At 34.6% G+C, this 19985-nt stretch overlaps 2 protein-coding genes across 2 annotated transcripts; both read right to left on the reverse strand.

The window, feature by feature from the left end:
- Positions 1-4190: 4190 nt before the first annotated feature.
- On the reverse strand, positions 4191-6266 carry LOC131855778 (disease resistance protein RPV1-like). The gene is made up of 3 exons (XM_058005754.2): positions 5978-6266; positions 4747-5877; positions 4191-4664 (listed from the first exon to the last, which is right to left on the reverse strand). The coding sequence occupies exons 1-3, from the start codon at positions 6215-6217 to the stop codon at positions 4197-4199; spliced, it is 1839 nt and encodes a 612-aa protein (XP_057861737.2). The 5' UTR covers positions 6218-6266; the 3' UTR covers positions 4191-4196.
- Positions 6267-6345: 79 nt separating this feature from the next.
- On the reverse strand, positions 6346-19193 carry LOC131875350 (disease resistance protein Roq1-like). Its single transcript, XM_059219449.1, has 2 exons — positions 18246-19193; positions 6346-7486 (listed from the first exon to the last, which is right to left on the reverse strand). The coding sequence occupies exons 1-2, from the start codon at positions 19022-19024 to the stop codon at positions 6346-6348; spliced, it is 1920 nt and encodes a 639-aa protein (XP_059075432.1). The 5' UTR covers positions 19025-19193.
- Positions 19194-19985: the final 792 nt, after the last annotated feature.

Raw genomic sequence — 19985 nt, forward strand, 5'->3', positions numbered from 1 at the left:
CATGCCCTAGTTATTCATTATGGAATAATTGGAGGAAATCAATAAAATTACCATCCAGAAGAACAAGGAGCTCTGCTATGGTTTCTATCTGTTTGGCTGATGTCCGGCTTTTGTAAAACTTTTGGTTTTGGGTCCATGTAAAACTCATTTATCTTTTCTAGTGTATTTTTTTTGGATTCGATTGTGTGTATATTTTTCCATCAACGTTTCGAATCACACTCCGTGATTCATCATCAGGATGAAAAGAATTCCCAAGACATGAAAGATGTTGAGTTGCAGATTTGAGGCAAAATATAAAGAGGAGAGGGGTGGGGGAAGGCACGAGAAACAAGGAGAGAGGAAAGAGAAAAGGAAAAGACCACCTGAAGGATGAGAGACCTAAAACACTCCAAGGAATAAACCACCCACAAAAAAGAAAAAAGGAAAGCTCAGCACCATAATCAAAACCACTAAAAAACAAAAAAGAAGAAGAGAAAATGGGAAAAAAATAAAAAACTAAAAGAATAAAAAATGATTATAAATACATAACGGAATAAACACAAAGGCATAGACCAAAAGACAAAAACCAGAAACAAATAAGAAAAGAGGAAATTACAATTCCAAAAGAATGAGCATATAAAAATAAACACAAGAGGAGGTCTAAAATCAAATATAAACTAGAAAATAAACAAATAGGAAAATAGACCAAAGGGGGAGAGGGCGATGCATAAATGAAGAAGAAAGAGGAGGAGAAGTCAGGGAGGGGGGCGGGGATGACGCTGGAGGGCAAGAAGAAGAGGGTGCCACGAGATGCTAAGGTTTAACCCATCGTCTCGATTAAGATTGGATGGGTGCTGAATGATAGCAATGGCCTCTTTAACTTTCCTCTTGAAAAAGTTGTTCTCCCTACACAATACCTGAGTGTCCTCCAAACAGATATGATGCTTGGTAGTTGATGAATGCTCAGCTAAGGCTGATTTGAGGGCACGTTCATGCTTAATGTCGGCACTATGCTCTTTTATTCGAGTCATGAATGAACGACCTGTTTCTCCAATGTATGGAGTTCCACAGGAGCATACAATCTTGTATACACCTGACTCTGAAAAGGCATCCCTAGTGTCCTTAAGCGGTGGGGCATGCCTCTTGATGGTGGAAACAGGTTTGAAGGCACAACGGAGACCTTTTTTCCCAAGGATTTTTGAGATTTTGTGAGAAATGCCTTCAACATAAGGGAGAGAGACATACGGGGCCTGAGATAGAGAGGGCACGAGATTCGAGATGGAAAGGAAATGAGATTTGGCTTGGAGGAAGGCCCTAGTGATCTGCTTGTTCGAGTAGCCATTCCAAAGGAAGACTTGACGAAGATGGGAGAGCTCTTGGTCTAAGTTATCCTTATCACAAATCCGATGGGCTCTTAAAGCCAAGGTTTTGAGGATCCCAACTTTCTGGCTATGGTGGTGATGAGAAGACGAATGAAGATATAAGTCAGTGTGGGTAGTTTTGCGAAACACCTGACGACCAAGGGATCCGTCAGGCTTTTTACAAATTAAGACATCGAGAAAGGATAAAAGGTTGTTGGATTCAAGTTCTTTGGTGAAGGTAATAGACGGAGAAATGTTGTTGAGGTGAGTATGAAATTCCTCTAACATGTCCAAGCCGTGGGGCCAACATACATTGGTGTCATCCATATATCGTTTCCACCATTTTGGCTTGAGGGGGAAAGAATGTAAGGCCACCTCTTCAAAATGTTCCATGAATATGTTGGCAATGACCGGCGAGAGAGGGGAGCCCATGGCTACTCCGTCAACCTGTTCATAGATGGCAATGAGCTCTTGTTCCAAGGTGTTATCTATGAACAGGTTGACGGAGTAGCCATGGGCTCCCCTCTCTCGCCGGTCATTGCCAACATATTCATGGAACATTTTGAAGAGGTGGCCTTACATTCTTTCCCCCTCAAGCCAAAATGGTGGAAACGATATATGGATGACACCAATGTATGTTGGCCCCACGGCTTGGACATGTTAGAGGAATTTCATACTCACCTCAACAACATTTCTCCGTCTATTACCTTCACCAAAGAACTTGAATCCAACAACCTTTTATCCTTTCTCGATGTCTTAATTTGTAAAAAGCCTGACGGATCCCTTGGTCGTCAGGTGTTTCGCAAAACTACCCACACTGACTTATATCTTCATTCGTCTTCTCATCACCACCATAGCCAGAAAGTTGGGATCCTCAAAACCTTGGCTTTAAGAGCCCATCGGATTTGTGATAAGGATAACTTAGACCAAGAGCTCTCCCATCTTCGTCAAGTCTTCCTTTGGAATGGCTACTCGAACAAGCAGATCACTAGGGCCTTCCTCCAAGCCAAATCTCATTTCCTTTCCATCTCGAATCCCGTGCCCTCTCTATCTCAGGCCCCGTATGTCTCTCTCCCTTATGTTGAAGGCATTTCTCACAAAATCTCAAAAATCCTTGGGAAAAAAGGTCTCCGTTGTGCCTTCAAACCTGTTTCCACCATCAAGAGGCATGCCCCACCGCTTAAGGACACTAGGGATGCCTTTTCAGAGTCAGGTGTATACAAGATTGTATGCTCCTGTGGAACTCCATACATTGGAGAAACAGGTCGTTCGTTCATGACTCGAATAAAAGAGCATAGTGCCGACATTAAGCATGAACGTGCCCTCAAATCAGCCTTAGCTGAGCATTCATCAACTACCAAGCATCATATCTGTTTGGAGGACACTCAGGTATTGTGTAGGGAGAACAACTTTTTCAAGAGGAAAGTTAAAGAGGCCATTGCTATCATTCAACACCCATCCAATCTTAATCGAGACGATGGGTTAAACCTTAGCATCTCGTGGCACCCTCTTCTTCTTGCCCTCCAGCGTCATCCCCGCCCCCCTCCCTGACTTCTCCTCCTCTTTCTTCTTCATTTATGCATCGCCCTCTCCCCCTTTGGTCTATTTTCCTATTTGTTTATTTTCTAGTTTATATTTGATTTTAGACCTCCTCTTGTGTTTATTTTTATATGCTCATTCTTTTGGAATTGTAATTTCCTCTTTTCTTATTTGTTTCTGGTTTTTGTCTTTTGGTCTATGCCTTTGTGTTTATTCCGTTATGTATTTATAATCATTTTTTATTCTTTTAGTTTTTTATTTTTTTCCCATTTTCTCTTCTTCTTTTTTGTTTTTTAGTGGTTTTGATTATGGTGCTGAGCTTTCCTTTTTTCTTTTTTGTGGGTGGTTTATTCCTTGGAGTGTTTTAGGTCTCTCATCCTTCAGGTGGTCTTTTCCTTTTCTCTTTCCTCTCTCCTTGTTTCTCGTGCCTTCCCCCACCCCTCTCCTCTTTATATTTTGCCTCAAATCTGCAACTCAACATCTTTCATGTCTTGGGAATTCTTTTCATCCTGATGATGAATCACGGAGTGTGATTCGAAACGTTGATGGAAAAATATACACACAATCGAATCCAGAAAAAAAATACACTAGAAATGCAAAATGGATTGTGGAAATCTCATAGCTTTAATCATTTATCTTTATCAAATAAAACTTTCCAAAAGTAAAATTAAAACTTAGATACAAAAATAAAACAAGATATTACCAAAACAAAATATATAATGTTGATTACATTTTTCAAAATAAATATTAAACAAAAAATACATCAAAATAATAAATAATAATTTTCTTCAAAAATGAAATTAAAAGTTATATATAAATATAAAACAAGTATATCGTTAAAAAATAATTTTACAAAAATAAAATAAAACATAATAGTTCTTTAAGAAAATTAAAATTTATGCAATGAGTTCTTTTATTTACATTTGTTGAATGGATTGTAAAACCTTTGAGAGGTCCTTTGAAAGATTTTATACATAATATGATAGATTGTCTATTGCTTCTATGAGAATTGGTAAAGAACATTCAACCAAATCTATCTTTGCTAGTTAGATCTCTCTTTGTAGGATCAATCCCTCAATCTTAAATAAAATATATATGCTCATCACTCATTCATTGATTCATATAATCAAAATATAACTCTTAACTTGTTATTAATATTCTCTAGACTTATATTCAATTTTACTTTAAATATTTAATAAATAAATAACAGAATACCAACACATTTAAAATAATTAATTTATAATTATTTTAAATATAAATTATACACTTAAAAATCTATTTTTCATAATTTATTTTTACCTTATTATTATCAGCAATTCATACTGGTATCACATGGTTTCCCAAATATTGTAATAATTGATAAAAAGCTTCAACTACTTTTTCTTCCTCACCCGTCATTAACATTCCCATGTCGTCTTCACCAAATGTTTTCTCACCGTTTTTCTCTAGTGCAAATTCCTCTTCCCATCCGAAAGGGGAAGATTGTGTGAAAACACCTATCCATACCCATTTCCCTGCTTCCATCTCCATTAACCGCATGGAGGAGTATCTCCACAACTTAGCATTGGGACTCATGAAATTTATTACAAAGCACATCATCGCTGCCACGTTGGAAGAACGTTTCTGCCCACATTTTAATCTCAGTTCAACAGAACCCCATTTACTCTCGGCCGCCTTGCATAACTCAACTAAATTGACACCCGGGAATTCCCAAGACTCGAGAGCCGCCTTCACACCACTCCCTATCTTTGCACATACAATACATTCTGATGGCCATTTGCTTCTCTGCAAAAAAAGTATTGACAATACAATAAGCCGATGAATACTTCTTACATAATGTGTTCGCATATTTAGAAAGTATTGTTACCTTTATAGTTTGATGGCAAGGTTGTAATGCCGATATGCCCTTCCATGCCGACACCTCTATTCTTCTCAAACTCTCCATACTTTCCAGACTTCTTCTACCCCAATTATGTGCGATCAACGTCTCTAATGACCTGCAATATTCTAGCTCTTCTATTATCTTCAGCTCTTTATCAGCAGATTCTTTGATTTCAAATTCTCTGAGTGAGACTAACTCTTTAACATTTGGAAACTCTTTTAATTCTTTCCCAGAGTATCGTAAAACCAGCTTCTCGAGGTTTACCAGACCACAAACACCGCTTATGCTTTTCAGCTTTTCACAATCTATCACCTCTATGGTCTTCACAGATATCGGCAAGCTATCTATCTCTACTAGCTGGTCATTATACGAAAGTAATACCTTTTCCAGGCTGGGGCAACATTGTTGAGAAATTGATATCCTCGACACAAGAGTTCTTTCTACTTCTATATATTTGAGGCTGCACAACGAAGAAGAAGAACACCTCGACAAGACATTCAAGGATTTAAGCTTCACATCACAAATATCAAGATGAGTCAAGGAGGACAAATTCCGGATTGGTGGCAAAGTTTTCAACGGACTCTTATTGATTGTCAGCTTTTCCAGTTTGCTCAGCTCACCAATGTTATATGGTAATTCCATTAAGCTCATGGAGCCCACTTTTAGCTTTTTCAGTGATTTCTGATTTGGGATTTGGGCAGGCCAGTTTGTGAGATTTTTACATCCATAAACTTTGATAACCTCCAGCTTTGTAATATTTACAAAATTGTCCGCCTGCAAGGTGAGCTCAGAGCAATGAATTAAATAAATATTCTGCAGATTTATGAGATTCTCAAATGAAGGTGGCAACGTCATCAACCCACTGAAACTCAACTTTAGATGCCGCAGGTTTCTCAAATTGCCGAACTTGGGAGGCAGCGACATTAGCTTCTCACAATGCTCTAACACGAGGTACTCCAGCGACTTTAGTTTGCAAAAGTCTGCTAGTAGATCTTCGATAGCAGATGCCACGGATATGACTATCTTTTTCAAATGCTGTAAACGTCCTATTGAGCTCGGAAATCTCAGTAAACTGAAGACTTCGCAGATAAACAGCTCTCTCAACTGCTCAGGAGGCTGCAGAGGCATTCGTTTTGTATTAAGACAAGACCGTACAACGACTATAACAGATTTAAGGCGTGTCTGCACATAAATTACAGTAAAGGAAAATACTTACATCGGCAGTATCGCTCCAAAGTTCTTCTAAGTCGTCACCAGGTTCAAGCTCTAAAATTCTTAAATTCAACGGAAGCCATGACGGAAGAGCTGTGTGCGGAAAATTGAACCATCGGAGCCAGACAAGGCCTGCTGATAATATAGCTGATTCTTTTGTAAAATAGTTGTTTCTGGCAACCAGGATTTCTAATCGCTGCTTAAACCTTTTACTTGATCCTCTCACATTTTCCACAAGCTTCATACATTCTTTATAAAAGTCTTCTGTTACCGCTCGAATCCCCCTTATCCCCCGAATCAGCACGCCCTCCTAAATGAAAAACAAAAAATGAAAGCAGTCAGCTTATCAGTGTACCAGAAAATATATCCATCTCAAAATACTGGATAGCATAGAAAACATGATATTAAGCTCACCTGCCCCTCTATTTCAATGTCGCCAATTTGCTCTGGTGACCAAAGACGCAAGGGAGATTTAACAATTTCTTTTCCCTTATTGGCAATCTCTCTTCCCATATCCCGTAGATGATCATGCATTTTAATGCAGTTCTTCTCATCGACCTCAACAAGACACTTATTCTTCAGTACTGTCAAACTATGCGGCCCACTCCATCCCGACGCAGACCCATCCCACACTGTGACGGCCAACTCTTCTTTTTCTCCTATAAAGAAACAACATATATCTAAAAATATCTCTTTTTCTTCCTCATCTAGTGCATCAAAGCTCACTTCTAGTATGTCTTTTATGTCTTTCGGCAGTACTCTGGAGATCTTGTCTAATTGAGCATTCCAATAATCCTGGGGCTTGCCATTAACTAGTCCTCCAAGCACCTTAAGGGATAAGGGCAATCCTTTGCAGACTTCTAAAAAATTTTCAACGAGAAGTTGAAATTCATTTATTGGAGAGGGTTGTCTAAACGCATGCCAACAAAAAAGTTTCATAGCATATTTGGGATCTAATTCTTTCATCTTGTAAATGGAGGAGACTCCCCATGATGTAAGAACTTCAGATTCTCTACTTGTGATAACAATCACACTACCCTGTCCAAGACTGTCCTGGATTGGCAATAGAGCCTCCAACTGCTCTTGATGGTCTACATCATCCAAAATGATTAACATTTGAACAGATCTCAAATGCTTTGCTAAAATTGCTTTTCTTTTTTCTACATTATCAACATTTTGAACATTTTTGAAACCAAGATCTTGTATCATCTCTTTTTGCTTCTCATGTAGATTTGTTTTAGTCTCATCCCGCGCCTTATGAATAAAGCAGCATTTATATATGGAGTTTATTTTCTTATTGTAATATTCTTTTGCCACTGTAGTTTTACCACATCCACCCATCCCAACAATCCCCACAATATTTATATTTTTAGAAGAGTCAAATGCATTTCTTTCAAAGTCTTGTAAAATTTCATCAAGACCAAGAGGATAATTGGCCACCACTAATGGTATCTTTTGAGTGTCCTTAATGTAATCTTTAATAGCCTCCAACAAGTTCGCTTCCCCTTCATCACTAACAAAAACAATTAAAAATGATTACCCAAATTATTTTTTCAGAAAAAAAAAAACAAAAAAACTTAAACAAATAAATTTATTTAAACATATATTTAACTAATATTGAAACATTTTTCATATAAACAATGTTTTAGCTCTTTGAACTAAAATTGAAAAAGAGAGACACAGATATAAAATCTTTCATATGTTAAGAAAATTAGAAGCTTTATAGAAATTAAATAATTTTATAGCATATATTTTTAAATATCTATTTGATTGTGAGTGACAAGTTTTTTATAAGAAGATAAGGAATTGTAATTTTATTTTTATTTTTTCAAAATATTTTTTATGGTAAGAGGCTTAACATTACATAGTACCTACCCAGTTATTTTTTCCGTATAATTTTAATGACTAGATAATAGATAATTTAAAAATAAGCTAACAACTAAAATCTAAATTTAGAAGCAACTTTATATTATTATTATTTATTATGACTAGATAAAGATAATTAAAAAATAAGTTAAAGACTAAAATTTAAATTAAAAAGAAACTTTCTATCATTATTATTTGTTAGATTTAAAAGAAACAAATCTAAATTAAAAGGTAACTTCCTATTATTATTAAATGTAAAAAAAAATTATATTTTTAAATCTAGATTTAAAAGAAACTTCTAATTTAAAAAGCTATGTTTTTAAATATAGATTTAAAAGAAACTTTAATTTTTTTCATACAAATCATTTCATATTCTAAAATAAGACTAAATTCTAATTAAGATTTAACCATATGAAATTAATTAATCTATGATTTGATATCTCTTGGCATCATCTACATAAATTTTATTTATAAAATATAGGTATGCTAGTTTAAAGTCGACATTTTTTTAAAGATATAAAGACATTAAAAAAATTAAAAGTAACAAAGAATACAATATTAATAAGTAAAATAAAATTAATAGATAGATAAAAAAAAATGGCACTGAACAAAAATTCACATAACACCAAAAAATGGTAGGAAGGTAGAGAATGGAGCATCCAAAGAAAATAAGAATTAAAGTAGATAAAACTCAAACTAAAGAAGAAGTTAGTGGGACTTAAACAAGAAAATATTGGCATCAGGAAACCTGAGGAGATTCTAAAATCCAATGGTTGTTGTGCATGTCATATATTGGCAAAGATAGTCATTGATGTAGGACTAGATAGCTACAACACCATAGCCTTTGGCATTTATGTAAGCTTGTATGGAGATCTTCTTTCTACCTCTCAGATTGAGAAGTTGAATGTTTTGGCTGAAGGGATATTACCTCTTTGTTGAAGGGGTACTAATCTTATTCTAAGTTAATACAGGGATCTACCTCCTCTGGTAGAACTTAATTAAAAAAACAATAATGAATGGTAGCTTTTCCAAAAGTAAAACTAAAGGAGAGACACAAAATGAGTGTATGAAGTTATATATATATGTGTATATGTATACATCTATATGTATATGTATGTATGAATGTGTATATATACATGTATATGTATATATGAATGTGTGTATATATATATATGTATGTATGTATGTATGTATGTATGTATGTATACGTATATGTATATGTAAACATGTATGTACACACACATCTCAGTACAAGGTGATATCTTATATATTAATACTAAAAAGAAAGATTACATAGATATCAAAAAGTTTATGCTTAAAACCACTATCCTTGAAGACAAAATAACACAACCCCCGAAAACATGAATTCTAATACATACCAATGACATCATAAACAACTATTCTAGAGGTAACAAAAACAACTACATGATTGGTACTACAAATTACTACAACACATAAGACTAGAACAAGAAAAAACAACCATCCTCTGCAAACAAAAACCTATAATACACAACCCACTCACAACTTTAGTTCTTTCTCCTTTAGCTTCTTAGTGTCATCGATCCAATAGTATTTCTTATAGAAGTCATGCTTATGTTTTCTCTTCCTTGGCTCCTCTCCACCTGTTGCTTTCCCCATTTGACCATGATTGCATAGATACTCTTTAATGAGCACCCAACCACCTTGATCTTTTCCCATTCTCTACTCCCTACTATTGTCTACTCCCGAAACAAGAAAAGGCCTTAGAGGGATAAATTCATTATCCACTTTCTACTTTCCACTCTCCTTCACCCAGTCGTATCATGGCCATCAAGGTTTTCATACCAAAATTCCACTCTTCCCTAACACATTCCCTCATTACCTATTTTACGTCTTCTTTGGTGCCCAATTCCAAGCACCAAGAAAAGAAAATAGAGGCCACATCTATATTTGTGTGGTATCTGAACTCGGAATTCATATACTCCTCCCTCATAAACTTGCCATCTATCCTCAGGAAGTGAGGATGTCAACTTTAAATATATTCCTCATCCTTTCCTTAGAAATTTTCCCCATAAAGGTGAGTTGCTACTTGTCTATCAGAAGGGAAAAATTGGCCTCTATATTGATACACAAAATAATAACAAATCCACACACTCCATACAACTCACCACTCTAGCCTGCCTCACTACCTTCAAGAAACCCTATGCTACTAAGAACAAGGTCAAATATGTTTAAAAGGATAGAAAAATAACTTATTTGTCCAACCCCATAGCTCAACACCCATGTTTCCTTCACTACCTTGAAGACGCCCTATAATGAAATGATAAAGGCCAAACACATTTAAAGTGATGACATATTCACTTGATCGTATTCCCTACATTACACAAGTTGCCACTTCATCTCAAGTGCAACTTGCATAGTTTTCCAATGGCTATAGACTGCCAATTGCATTCACCTCCATACTACCTCCTATATTTATCCCCTTCACATAGTTGAACGACTCATGTCCCATCCATTACATGAAAACCTGCCTCACCTACAAAGGCTAAATTTAGTCCTCTGAAGTCATTTGACCATTTCATCATATTGTTGCCTCTAGCAAAAATCTCTAGTTTGAGAGAAGATTGACCTTCCTATTATCCTCACAATTGATATGGAAAACTTTGAAGTCTTGAAATTCATTTAATTTATATTTATAATATTAATAAAATTATTTAAATTCCAACTAAGAGCTTCACCCTTAACTATAGAATTCATAATCACCCGAGAGTCGCCCTCTAGATGTAGCTTTGAGACTAAAAGTTTGGAAGCTAGGTTAAGTGCCAAGATCGTCGCCTGAGCTTCCACCTCATTGTTAGTACTTTCTTCTATTTTTTTAGCACTGATTACAAGGATGTTTCCAAATTCATCCCTAGCAATGCATCCCTCACTCAAGGGCCATGATTTCCCTTTGATATCCTATCAAAATTGATCTTGATCAATTCATTCTTTGGTCATTTCCATATCACCTCCTCAATGGGTTGCTTAATTGGATTATCCAAATGAGTCCAATTAATGGGCCTAAACTTAAGAAGGGGCCACTGAGACTAGATAATCTTGTTTGCCATATATTGAAGGGACATTTTTGAAAATTATGATTTTGTGTTGCTGCATTGATAGTTTCTAAAATCACAGATTCAGTCTCACCAACATGCACTACAAGTTTCATCTTTGCCTTGGAACATTCTCTTGTTTCATTCTTTCCACAATCAATATCAATGGGACAACATACTAAATACTAGAATACACTACATTGTTTCGAACCAAATTTCAACTTTGAAACAAATATTTGACCAAGGAAGGTAAATGGATTTGCAAATTGATATTTTATAGAAATAATCTCCAACATTTTGAAGAAAAACCATAGTTCAAAAGAAAGTGGTCAAGTGTTTCTTCAGTGGTCTTTACAAAGCATACACCTAAAAGGACCATGGAATCCTAATTAACTCAATCTTTCACCTAGTAAAATTTTGCCTTTCAAACCCAACCACACAAAGGTGCCCACCGTAAGAAGACAACATTTGTTCCAACTTAGTCTAGTCGACCACCCATTGTCCTCAATTTCATTCTCCAACAACTTATATCCAATCATCACTAAATACTATCCAATTTTATCTCAACACCATATAATTTCATCATTATCTCTTGTTAAAAAAATCATTTCCCTCCAGAATACACCTATAACAAGCTTCTTGTTGAATATTATGTTGTAAGCCCTACACATCTCTCCCATTCCACTTTTCAACACCATTATCCACAACCTTTTCCACATCGTTACATACTTCTTATCCCAATTGGCTTCCATAATATGTTGCTCTTCTCTAACCATAGGATCCTCCTCAAGAACTTTGTGTCCTTTCCAAGAGTTACACTAATTTTTTCCCCTCTCTCTATTACTCAATTGCATATAATATGATCACAAATGATATGCCTATAAGACATTAGGAAGTTCTAGATTCTTGACCCCTTTGGGGGATTTTGAATAGTGATAATTTGATCTCTATGCTGAGAAAATAGGTATTTTCTCTTAAAGATTTTAACCCATTTCTAGTTTGGATTAGAGTATATATTTCATACTAACTTTTGTCCCAATGATTCATTCATAGTAATCCAATTACTCAAACCTGCCCCATCTTTTGATTTTGGTTTATAGACTTTTTCCCATGCCAACAATGATATTTTTTCTTACTCTTACTTTCCATTCCAAAAGAACCTTTTCAATTTTTGTTCAATCATTTTCCAAACTTTGATTGGGATTTTCAAGCATGTCATATAGAGGATTGGTGAGGCACAAATAACAGTACTTAACATGGTGAGCCGTCCAACCAACATCAACCATTTTCTCTTCCACCTCTCTAACTTCCCAATGCAATTGTCAACTAATTTACTCCACACAGTTGACTTACAAGCTCGTAGAAAAAGAAGAATACCTTTAAGAGCTTCCCTAGAAGTTTCCCTAATTTTATATCCACGATTCTAGAAATTTCTCTATGCTTATTCAAGTGGGTATTAAAGAAGATGATTTTAGACATGTTCCAATTCATCCTCTATCTTGAAACATTGTAATATTAGTCCAGAGTATTTTTTATCCATCTAGCTTCCCTCAATGATGCCGCCCCAAAAAGAATAGTATCATTAACATATTGCTCATCTGTGGTAGCATCCAAACTAGAGGAAATTTTCATCTCTTGCCACTTGCCCTCTTGCCTTATTTTAGAAGTGGATCTACCCAATGTAATTATGCCAAAATGATGAAAAGGAAAGGAGATAGTGGGTCTTCTTGTCTCAATCCTCTAATATATTGAAATAATCATTGTGGACTACCATTGAACAATATTAAAATTCTATGAGTTGTGATGCAACTTTTCACCCATGCAAACCATTCTTTGCAAAATCCAAATATTTCCGTAACTAAAAGCAATAATTTCTTACCTACTTGATCATAAGCTTTTCTTATATCCAACTTAATTAGTATTCTATCTACATTGGCCTTTCTAATAAAATGGTTGCCTCATGAGAAATGATAATGCCCTCAACAATAGATATATTTGGAAAAAAATCACCATGTTCTTTTAAAATTATTCATGTTAAAATTCTTTTCATTTTGAGGGTCATCACCTTAGCAATGACCTTATATGAGGAGTTACAAAAGTAGACCAGTCTTAAATAATCAAAGGTTTGCACTTGATCTTATTTTTGGGATCAAATAAATCAACGTATTATTAAAATATATTTCGATATATGTTTTAGCTCTTGATTCCTCTACTACTTCCCATAGATCCAAAGCAATCACATCCTAGAAAGTTTGGTAAAATAATGTTGGGAATCCATCCGGGCCTAGAACTTTATCCTCTTCCATATAGAAAACTTCCTATTTGAATTATTCCAACACAATTGGTTTCTATAGGAGTAGATTTTGTTGCTCAGGTATAAGCTTAGGCACCACTTCCAACATTTTATCAACTAGAGAATCATCCCTCACCCAATCCTGTGTTAGCAAGCCTTCAAAGAACCTAATTACCTCTTGATTGATATCATCAATATTTGTTAATGAAACTCCTTCTCTATTTGTAACTTAATAAATTCTATTTCTTGGCCTTTTAGCTCTAACTGAATTGTGAAAATACTTATTAGCCCTATCACCCTCCTTTAACAAACATTCCCAAGAATTTTGCCTCCAAAAAGTCTCTTCTTTACATAAGATCTCCAAATATTTACTATTAAACTCTTTTTCTAATAGAGAAATCCTTTCTTCCCTTAATTGATAATTTTGTTATGCAACTTTTCAAATTGTTCCTCCATATTCAATTTCTCTTCAAAAATGTTTTTAAAATGAACTTGATTCCATTCCCGATGCCTATTTGTAATGAATTGTAACTTTTTGAAGAAGATGTAAGTTTTCCTACTAGTAACCTATGGAAAATCCTTTCACCATTGGGCAATAAGTATTTTGATCTTGTTGTCTTGTAGCCACATTTTCTCAAATTTGAAGGGACAATGGATTGGAATAGTCTTTTTGTACTAGGAGGGTTAGTGGGTAGTGATCAAATCATAGGAAAGGAAGGATTGATGCTTCAACAATAAAGGGATGATTTGACCATATAATATCAATGAAAAATATATCAGTCTTCTTTGCAATATGATAAATTCCATGCAATCTATTGGTCTAGTTGAAAGATCCATTCTTGGGATTTATTTTCAGCAAATCATTATCTAAAAACAAGCTTTTTAAAATCCTTCTGAATAGCACCCAAAGCCCCTTCACTACCTAACTTATCTTCCAATTCTAAATTCATATTAAAGTCACCACCTAAAATGATTATTGATCTATCCACATTCTTTGACAAAGGTCCAATACTTGGAACCAAACCTCCTTTTTCAAGCCTTCTCTTTCTAGACCATATAAATTGAGCAAAAAGAATTCACAAACCATGTAGATCACTTGAACTCTGACTAACTATCAATGAGCTGACTATGCTACTAGTTCAATCTTAACCTTCATCAGGTTCCAAAGGATACCCATACCTCCTAATATTCTCCACAAAAGAGTCTTTGGATCTTCCTTATTTAATTTGGTTTCTTGGAGCAATACAATATAATTGTGTGATTGATCAAGACCTCTCTTGATCAATCATCTCTTGTAAAGGGCATTACATCCCTTGACATTCCAAGTTAGAACCTTCATGGCTCCTGGAGAAGGTATCCTCCCTTCCCATGAGATAACTTACTTTGTCTTTTCACACAACCTGCTATCTCCAATTAACTCAATTTGGCTTTCTCCCCATCGACTTCTTCTCACCAATTTTCATTGTTTTGACATAGCCACTATTTAAATAATCATTCTTTTATCTAGAATAGTTTGTTCCCCTTCTAAAACTCAGTCATCTTTACCTTTTATGAAATCCCAATCAAGATCATCTCCATCTTCACTTAGCCTCAAGATAGCTTACCCTGTTTCCCGTTTGTAAGTCCTTAGAATAGGTTTGGTAGAGGATTCATGAATATCTTTAAAAGAAACATCTAGTGAGCCCCAATCTCAAGATTCATGGATCCTCTTCCTCTCAGTACCTCCTGAATTATTCAATATTGGCTTCCCTGTGACATTTATAGTTTTCTCAACTTTAGCCAAAACCTCTCCTACTAAATTAAGAACCTCTAGACTACAATTTACTTGACAATCTGAATCCAAGAGATACTCACTATTACTATTAGGCGTTCCACAATCTCCTTGCGATCTTCTTGCCCTATTTCCTAAACACTAATTTCAATAAGGCATTCTGGCATCCCATCATTGGGATTTTGAAACTTGGAACTTTTTGGAATACTCTCTTTACTCATTTTGAAGAGATCTCTCCTGATTAAGTCCAAGTTGGATTTAATGTCAAACTCGTTACTCAACTCCATTCCATTTGCAACCTTTTTGATCAAGTTGATTCACATAATAATTTGGCAACTTTGAGTCCTTTTTACCTTTGGCCAGTGAGATTATCTTGTTTTCCAAACCTTCTACCTCTTTTCTTTTCCATTTAAGGGTGATACAATTAGCCGACAAATGACCTACCACTTTGCAAAAAATTATAGTTATCCACTATCTCTTCAACTTCAATCTGTTGCCACCAATACCTTGCATTTATTCTAATTTCCACCACTTTTGGAAGGTTAGAAAAAGGCTTCTAGTTCATACATATTCTCACATACGTAGTGAAGTCAACCTGTTCAATAGCTTCATTTGCTTTGATGAAGTTACCCAACCTGTTCCCAATAAGTTTTAAAGTTTTTGATCCTAGTACTCCCTAGCTAGATTATGCAATCCTATCCAGAATGGAACTTCGTCAATTATGGTCCTGAGGGGAGTAAATTTTGGCTCCAAATCTTTAATAAAAAAACCTTATGCCACCCATCAAAAATGGCCCATTGTTAAAAACCTAGGTTTTTAGACTAGCATTTTCTGCTATAACTAAGTAAAAACCAATGGGAAGGGTTTTTAGCTCACACTCATCACAACATTTCCTAGCATGGCTATATATGTGACCCATTCCCTTTCCCACTTCATAAAGAAGGTTGTTTCTTTAAATCTATTTATTGTTCCATTTCATTCTAGAGTATCCAAGGAAAGAGAAATAATTTAATTTTTTGCACTCTGAATGCGTACCTTATTAGCATCGCTTGTTTTTTTTAGGGTCCTTTGACTTCCATACTTTTTCAAAGATAACCTTTTTGTCTACAACTTGTTTGTCAAAAAATATTTCGTAGCTTGATCTAGGTTGCTACAAACCTCCATGACACTTTGAGTCTCTTCGAGAAATAATGTTTTCCTTTCATCTAAGGAAGTTGACATATCCAAAACTGTTATGTTCCTTCTAAACCAAGTTTGGCGGCTTCCATGCAAACACATTTCCCCCATTAATCCTATTTTCCTAATTCATCTATTGATCAGGTCCATCATTCTACCTTGGTCGCAACTCTAGGTTCCTCCTTGTTTCCATAAAAGAAAAGCGAATATAATACCAAAAATATATTTTTTTAATACAAATAGAATTAATTTATAAATTTTAAAATATTTATGTATGTGTATGCATGTAGTAAATAAAATAAATAATTTTTAACAAAATACAAACTCTCAAAAAGAGACAAATATATCTAAATATTTTATAATAGATGCAATTAAGATATACATAATTTATTAAAACACTTACAATGAGTAGTTTTCATTTTAATTTATTATTATAATTTATTTAATTTTTAAAATAGTTTAATTTTGTTTGGATGAAAGATTTTATTTGTACTATGATTTTAATAAATAGAGGAGAGCTTAATTTTAACTTTTTCTCAGAATGCATAACTTAAATATTTAAGTAGAAGAAGTAATATAAAATAGTCATAGTTTTAACTTTTGATAGCTCAATATATATGTTGAAAAGGAAAATGTATCAATTAAAATTTGTATGTGTGTTTTAACGATATATTTTTTATCATTGCTTTGAAATTTAACTGAAAAAAATGATTTGATAAAATATTAGAAATAAATTATTTACTTGTAAATTCCTATACGTCATGTTGAAAAGTTTCTAATATTTGAGCTTTAAAAACAAGAAAACACAACAACATTTTGAGTCAAATTTAAGAAGGTTGTCAAATTTGTAACAATTTAACTTTTTTATACCCTTTTATTGTTATAATTTCCTTACAATTAACACAAATGTTACAATTTAATTATGCTGACGAAGAAGGGGAAAGAGAAGAGGATTATGGATATAATTTGTATATTGCAAGATAAATATATTTTTAGTATGTGTGGAAAAATTTCTTTTATTATATTATGTATGACATTATTGAAATTTTTTTGGTGTAGATAGATTGACACTATATTAAATCAAGATATAAATATCAAACAGAAAAATCATATCTAAAAAAACTAAGATCCACCACATACAATGACAAGAACAAAGATATAAAGATTCAAGAAATTCACAAATCCAATACAAAGCTAGTGCTTCAAAAAGACAATAAACAAATAAAGTGGTAAAAAATAGGAAGGCCTTTGGGTGGTCCAAGCCAAAAATAAAAGTTATCAAAACTAACCCAGGTCATTCTCATATGGTTTTCAAACATATTTTTATTGTTATTGGTGATTGGCATTAGGATGATCTTCTTATTAAAGAAAATTATTCAAATTTAGTCATTGAGATATTTGATCTTTTTTTTCATACTTGTATTTTACCTTTCTTATTCATTGTGTTCTCATTTTTATTTATTTTTATTGTCAGAGAACAAAAACTATTCTCATTTTTATTTATTTAACCAAACCATCTCTTGTGGTCTAGATCTAATTATGGTCCTAGTCTTTTTGTGATCACTATTGTGCTTTTGTTCCCATATATAATATAGTTGGTATAAGCTTGTCCCCTAATAGAATTATTGATGCAATCTTATGTATCTGAATGCAGAGTTTTTTCTTCATCTATCTTGATTATTGTTAATAATCTTGAACAAAATATCTTCAAATTGAACACTTAAGATTGCCTGTCTAAAAACAAATCTTATGAAATAATTAATATGATTTTAAAAAGACTCTTCCATAACATTTTAGCATCTAGAAAATAAAGAAGAGCCAAGAAAACTTCATTAAATTAAGAACATCTTTACATCTAACTTCTTTCATTTTGACATAAAAATTCTTTTGAATGATTAATAGTTAAAAGATTATATATTAAAGAGAAAAGGTTGAAATTTTGAAAAAGTCTAGAGAGATGAACCCAAACAAGATAAACCAAAAACTGCTGAGCATTAAAACAACATCAAACGTATAAAAGGAGGTTAAGAAAACAAAGTAATGGTAATAAACACATGAAAACCTGAAACTAAGGAAGAGGGTATTTGATACTTACTCATTCTCCTCAACAATGTGGCCAGTACGGTATGTAACGTCTTGCAGCGCCACTTTCCAATCATTTAGTTTTTCTGAGCTGTATCTGGCGCCCTCTTTATGTTTGGAAAATGCATCAGTGTAGACTCCTTTCCCTTTGGTAGTCCACCGGATATCACGGGGTTCAACTTTGTAGAAGACAGGAATAACTGTCTTGCCTGTGTTGAGCATATATGATAACTCCGCCAAACACCAAGGAGATTCTGCATATCTGGGCGAAAGTATGGCAATATGGAGGAAAGAACTAGTCATGGCTTCTTCTATTCTAGATGGTATCAGATCGCCCAAATCAAGCTCTGGTTGATCCAAGAAAATTTCAAGTCCCATGGATTTCAGGGTATCGTAGATGAAGGTGGCCAGTGTTTTCTTGGTGTCAGGTCCACGGTGGTTGATGAATACATCCCAGGTCCTTGGTTTTGAAGATGATCCAGATCCAGATCCAGATGCAGATTCCGGCACAACTTCCTCAAAGGCATTGTTACTCTCGCAGGGCACCCTTTTTCTTCTCTTCGTTGGTTTTGAAGATGATGCAGATGGCGGCACAACTTCCTCAGAGGCATTGCTACTCTGATTGGGCGGTTCTACTCTCGCAGGGCACCCTTTTCTTTTTCTTTGTTGGTTGTGAAGATGATGCAGCCGCAAATGGCGGCAAAACTTCCACGAAGGTATTGCTACTCTGATTGGGGGTCTTTTCCAATTCTTCGTTGGATTTGAAAATGATCCAGATTCGGGCGTTGCCATGGAAGTGAAATGGAAGAAAGTGAAGTGTGGGTGAATGATAAGAGCGGAGTATATGTAAAACACAGAGAGACGCAGGGGAAGAAGGGATTGAATTCGCAATAGTATGGCAGAAAGCAAATAGAGAAAAACGGTAGAAATAATGTGTGGAGGAGCAGAGATTCCAAGTCAATCAAAGAAAAGTCGTCAAAATATTGTAGGAGAAGAAGGGATTGGAGCGAATAATGGAGGTATACGAAAGCTTTTAAAAGACGTTTACCCACTTTCCGCATCCTTGCAAACTCCGCTTTGCCCACTTCTGAAACTTCCAATTTCCAGTGTATACGAAAGCTTTTAAAAAGTAAGCTAGAAAAAGACATTTACTAAACATTTTCGGGGAGACCAATCAAAACCAAGCTGGAAAAAGACGTTTACCGGATCAAAACCAAGCTGGAAAAACACGTTTACCGAATCAAAACCAAGCTGGAAAAAGACAAACGTTTACAAAACATTTTCGGGGAGACGACTCCACAGTATTTCGGGGTTCACGTTTAGGGGAAGGGTATGGTACTGTTCACGGCTAGGGAAGGGTAGTGTATATCTTAAGTTTGTAAATGGTAGTGTAGTCATTCTAGTTATTTTCATATATCTTAAGTTTGTAAATGGTATTGTGATTTTGATGGATGTCATTATTGTAAGTTATGACGAATGTAGAAGAATAAAAAAGTGGGTATTTCAAAATGAGTTGATATATATTTTCTATTGTCTTGTTAATTGTTCGTCTTGATCATCATAAAATTTGCACAAATGATTGAATATTTGTGTATAAATGCCCTACTAATTGCTTCTAATTATTGACTGCTTTTTCAACTATTGGACCATATACAAGTGGATGGTTATTGGCCCAATAAATGACTTATTAGTGGACATGAACATGGGCAACCCTAATTTATCTATATAATTTGTTATATAGTTTCTTCATTTG

This window comes from Cryptomeria japonica, chromosome 4, assembly GCF_030272615.1.
Source record: "Cryptomeria japonica chromosome 4, Sugi_1.0, whole genome shotgun sequence".
Lineage (NCBI taxonomy): Eukaryota > Viridiplantae > Streptophyta > Pinopsida > Cupressales > Cupressaceae > Cryptomeria > Cryptomeria japonica.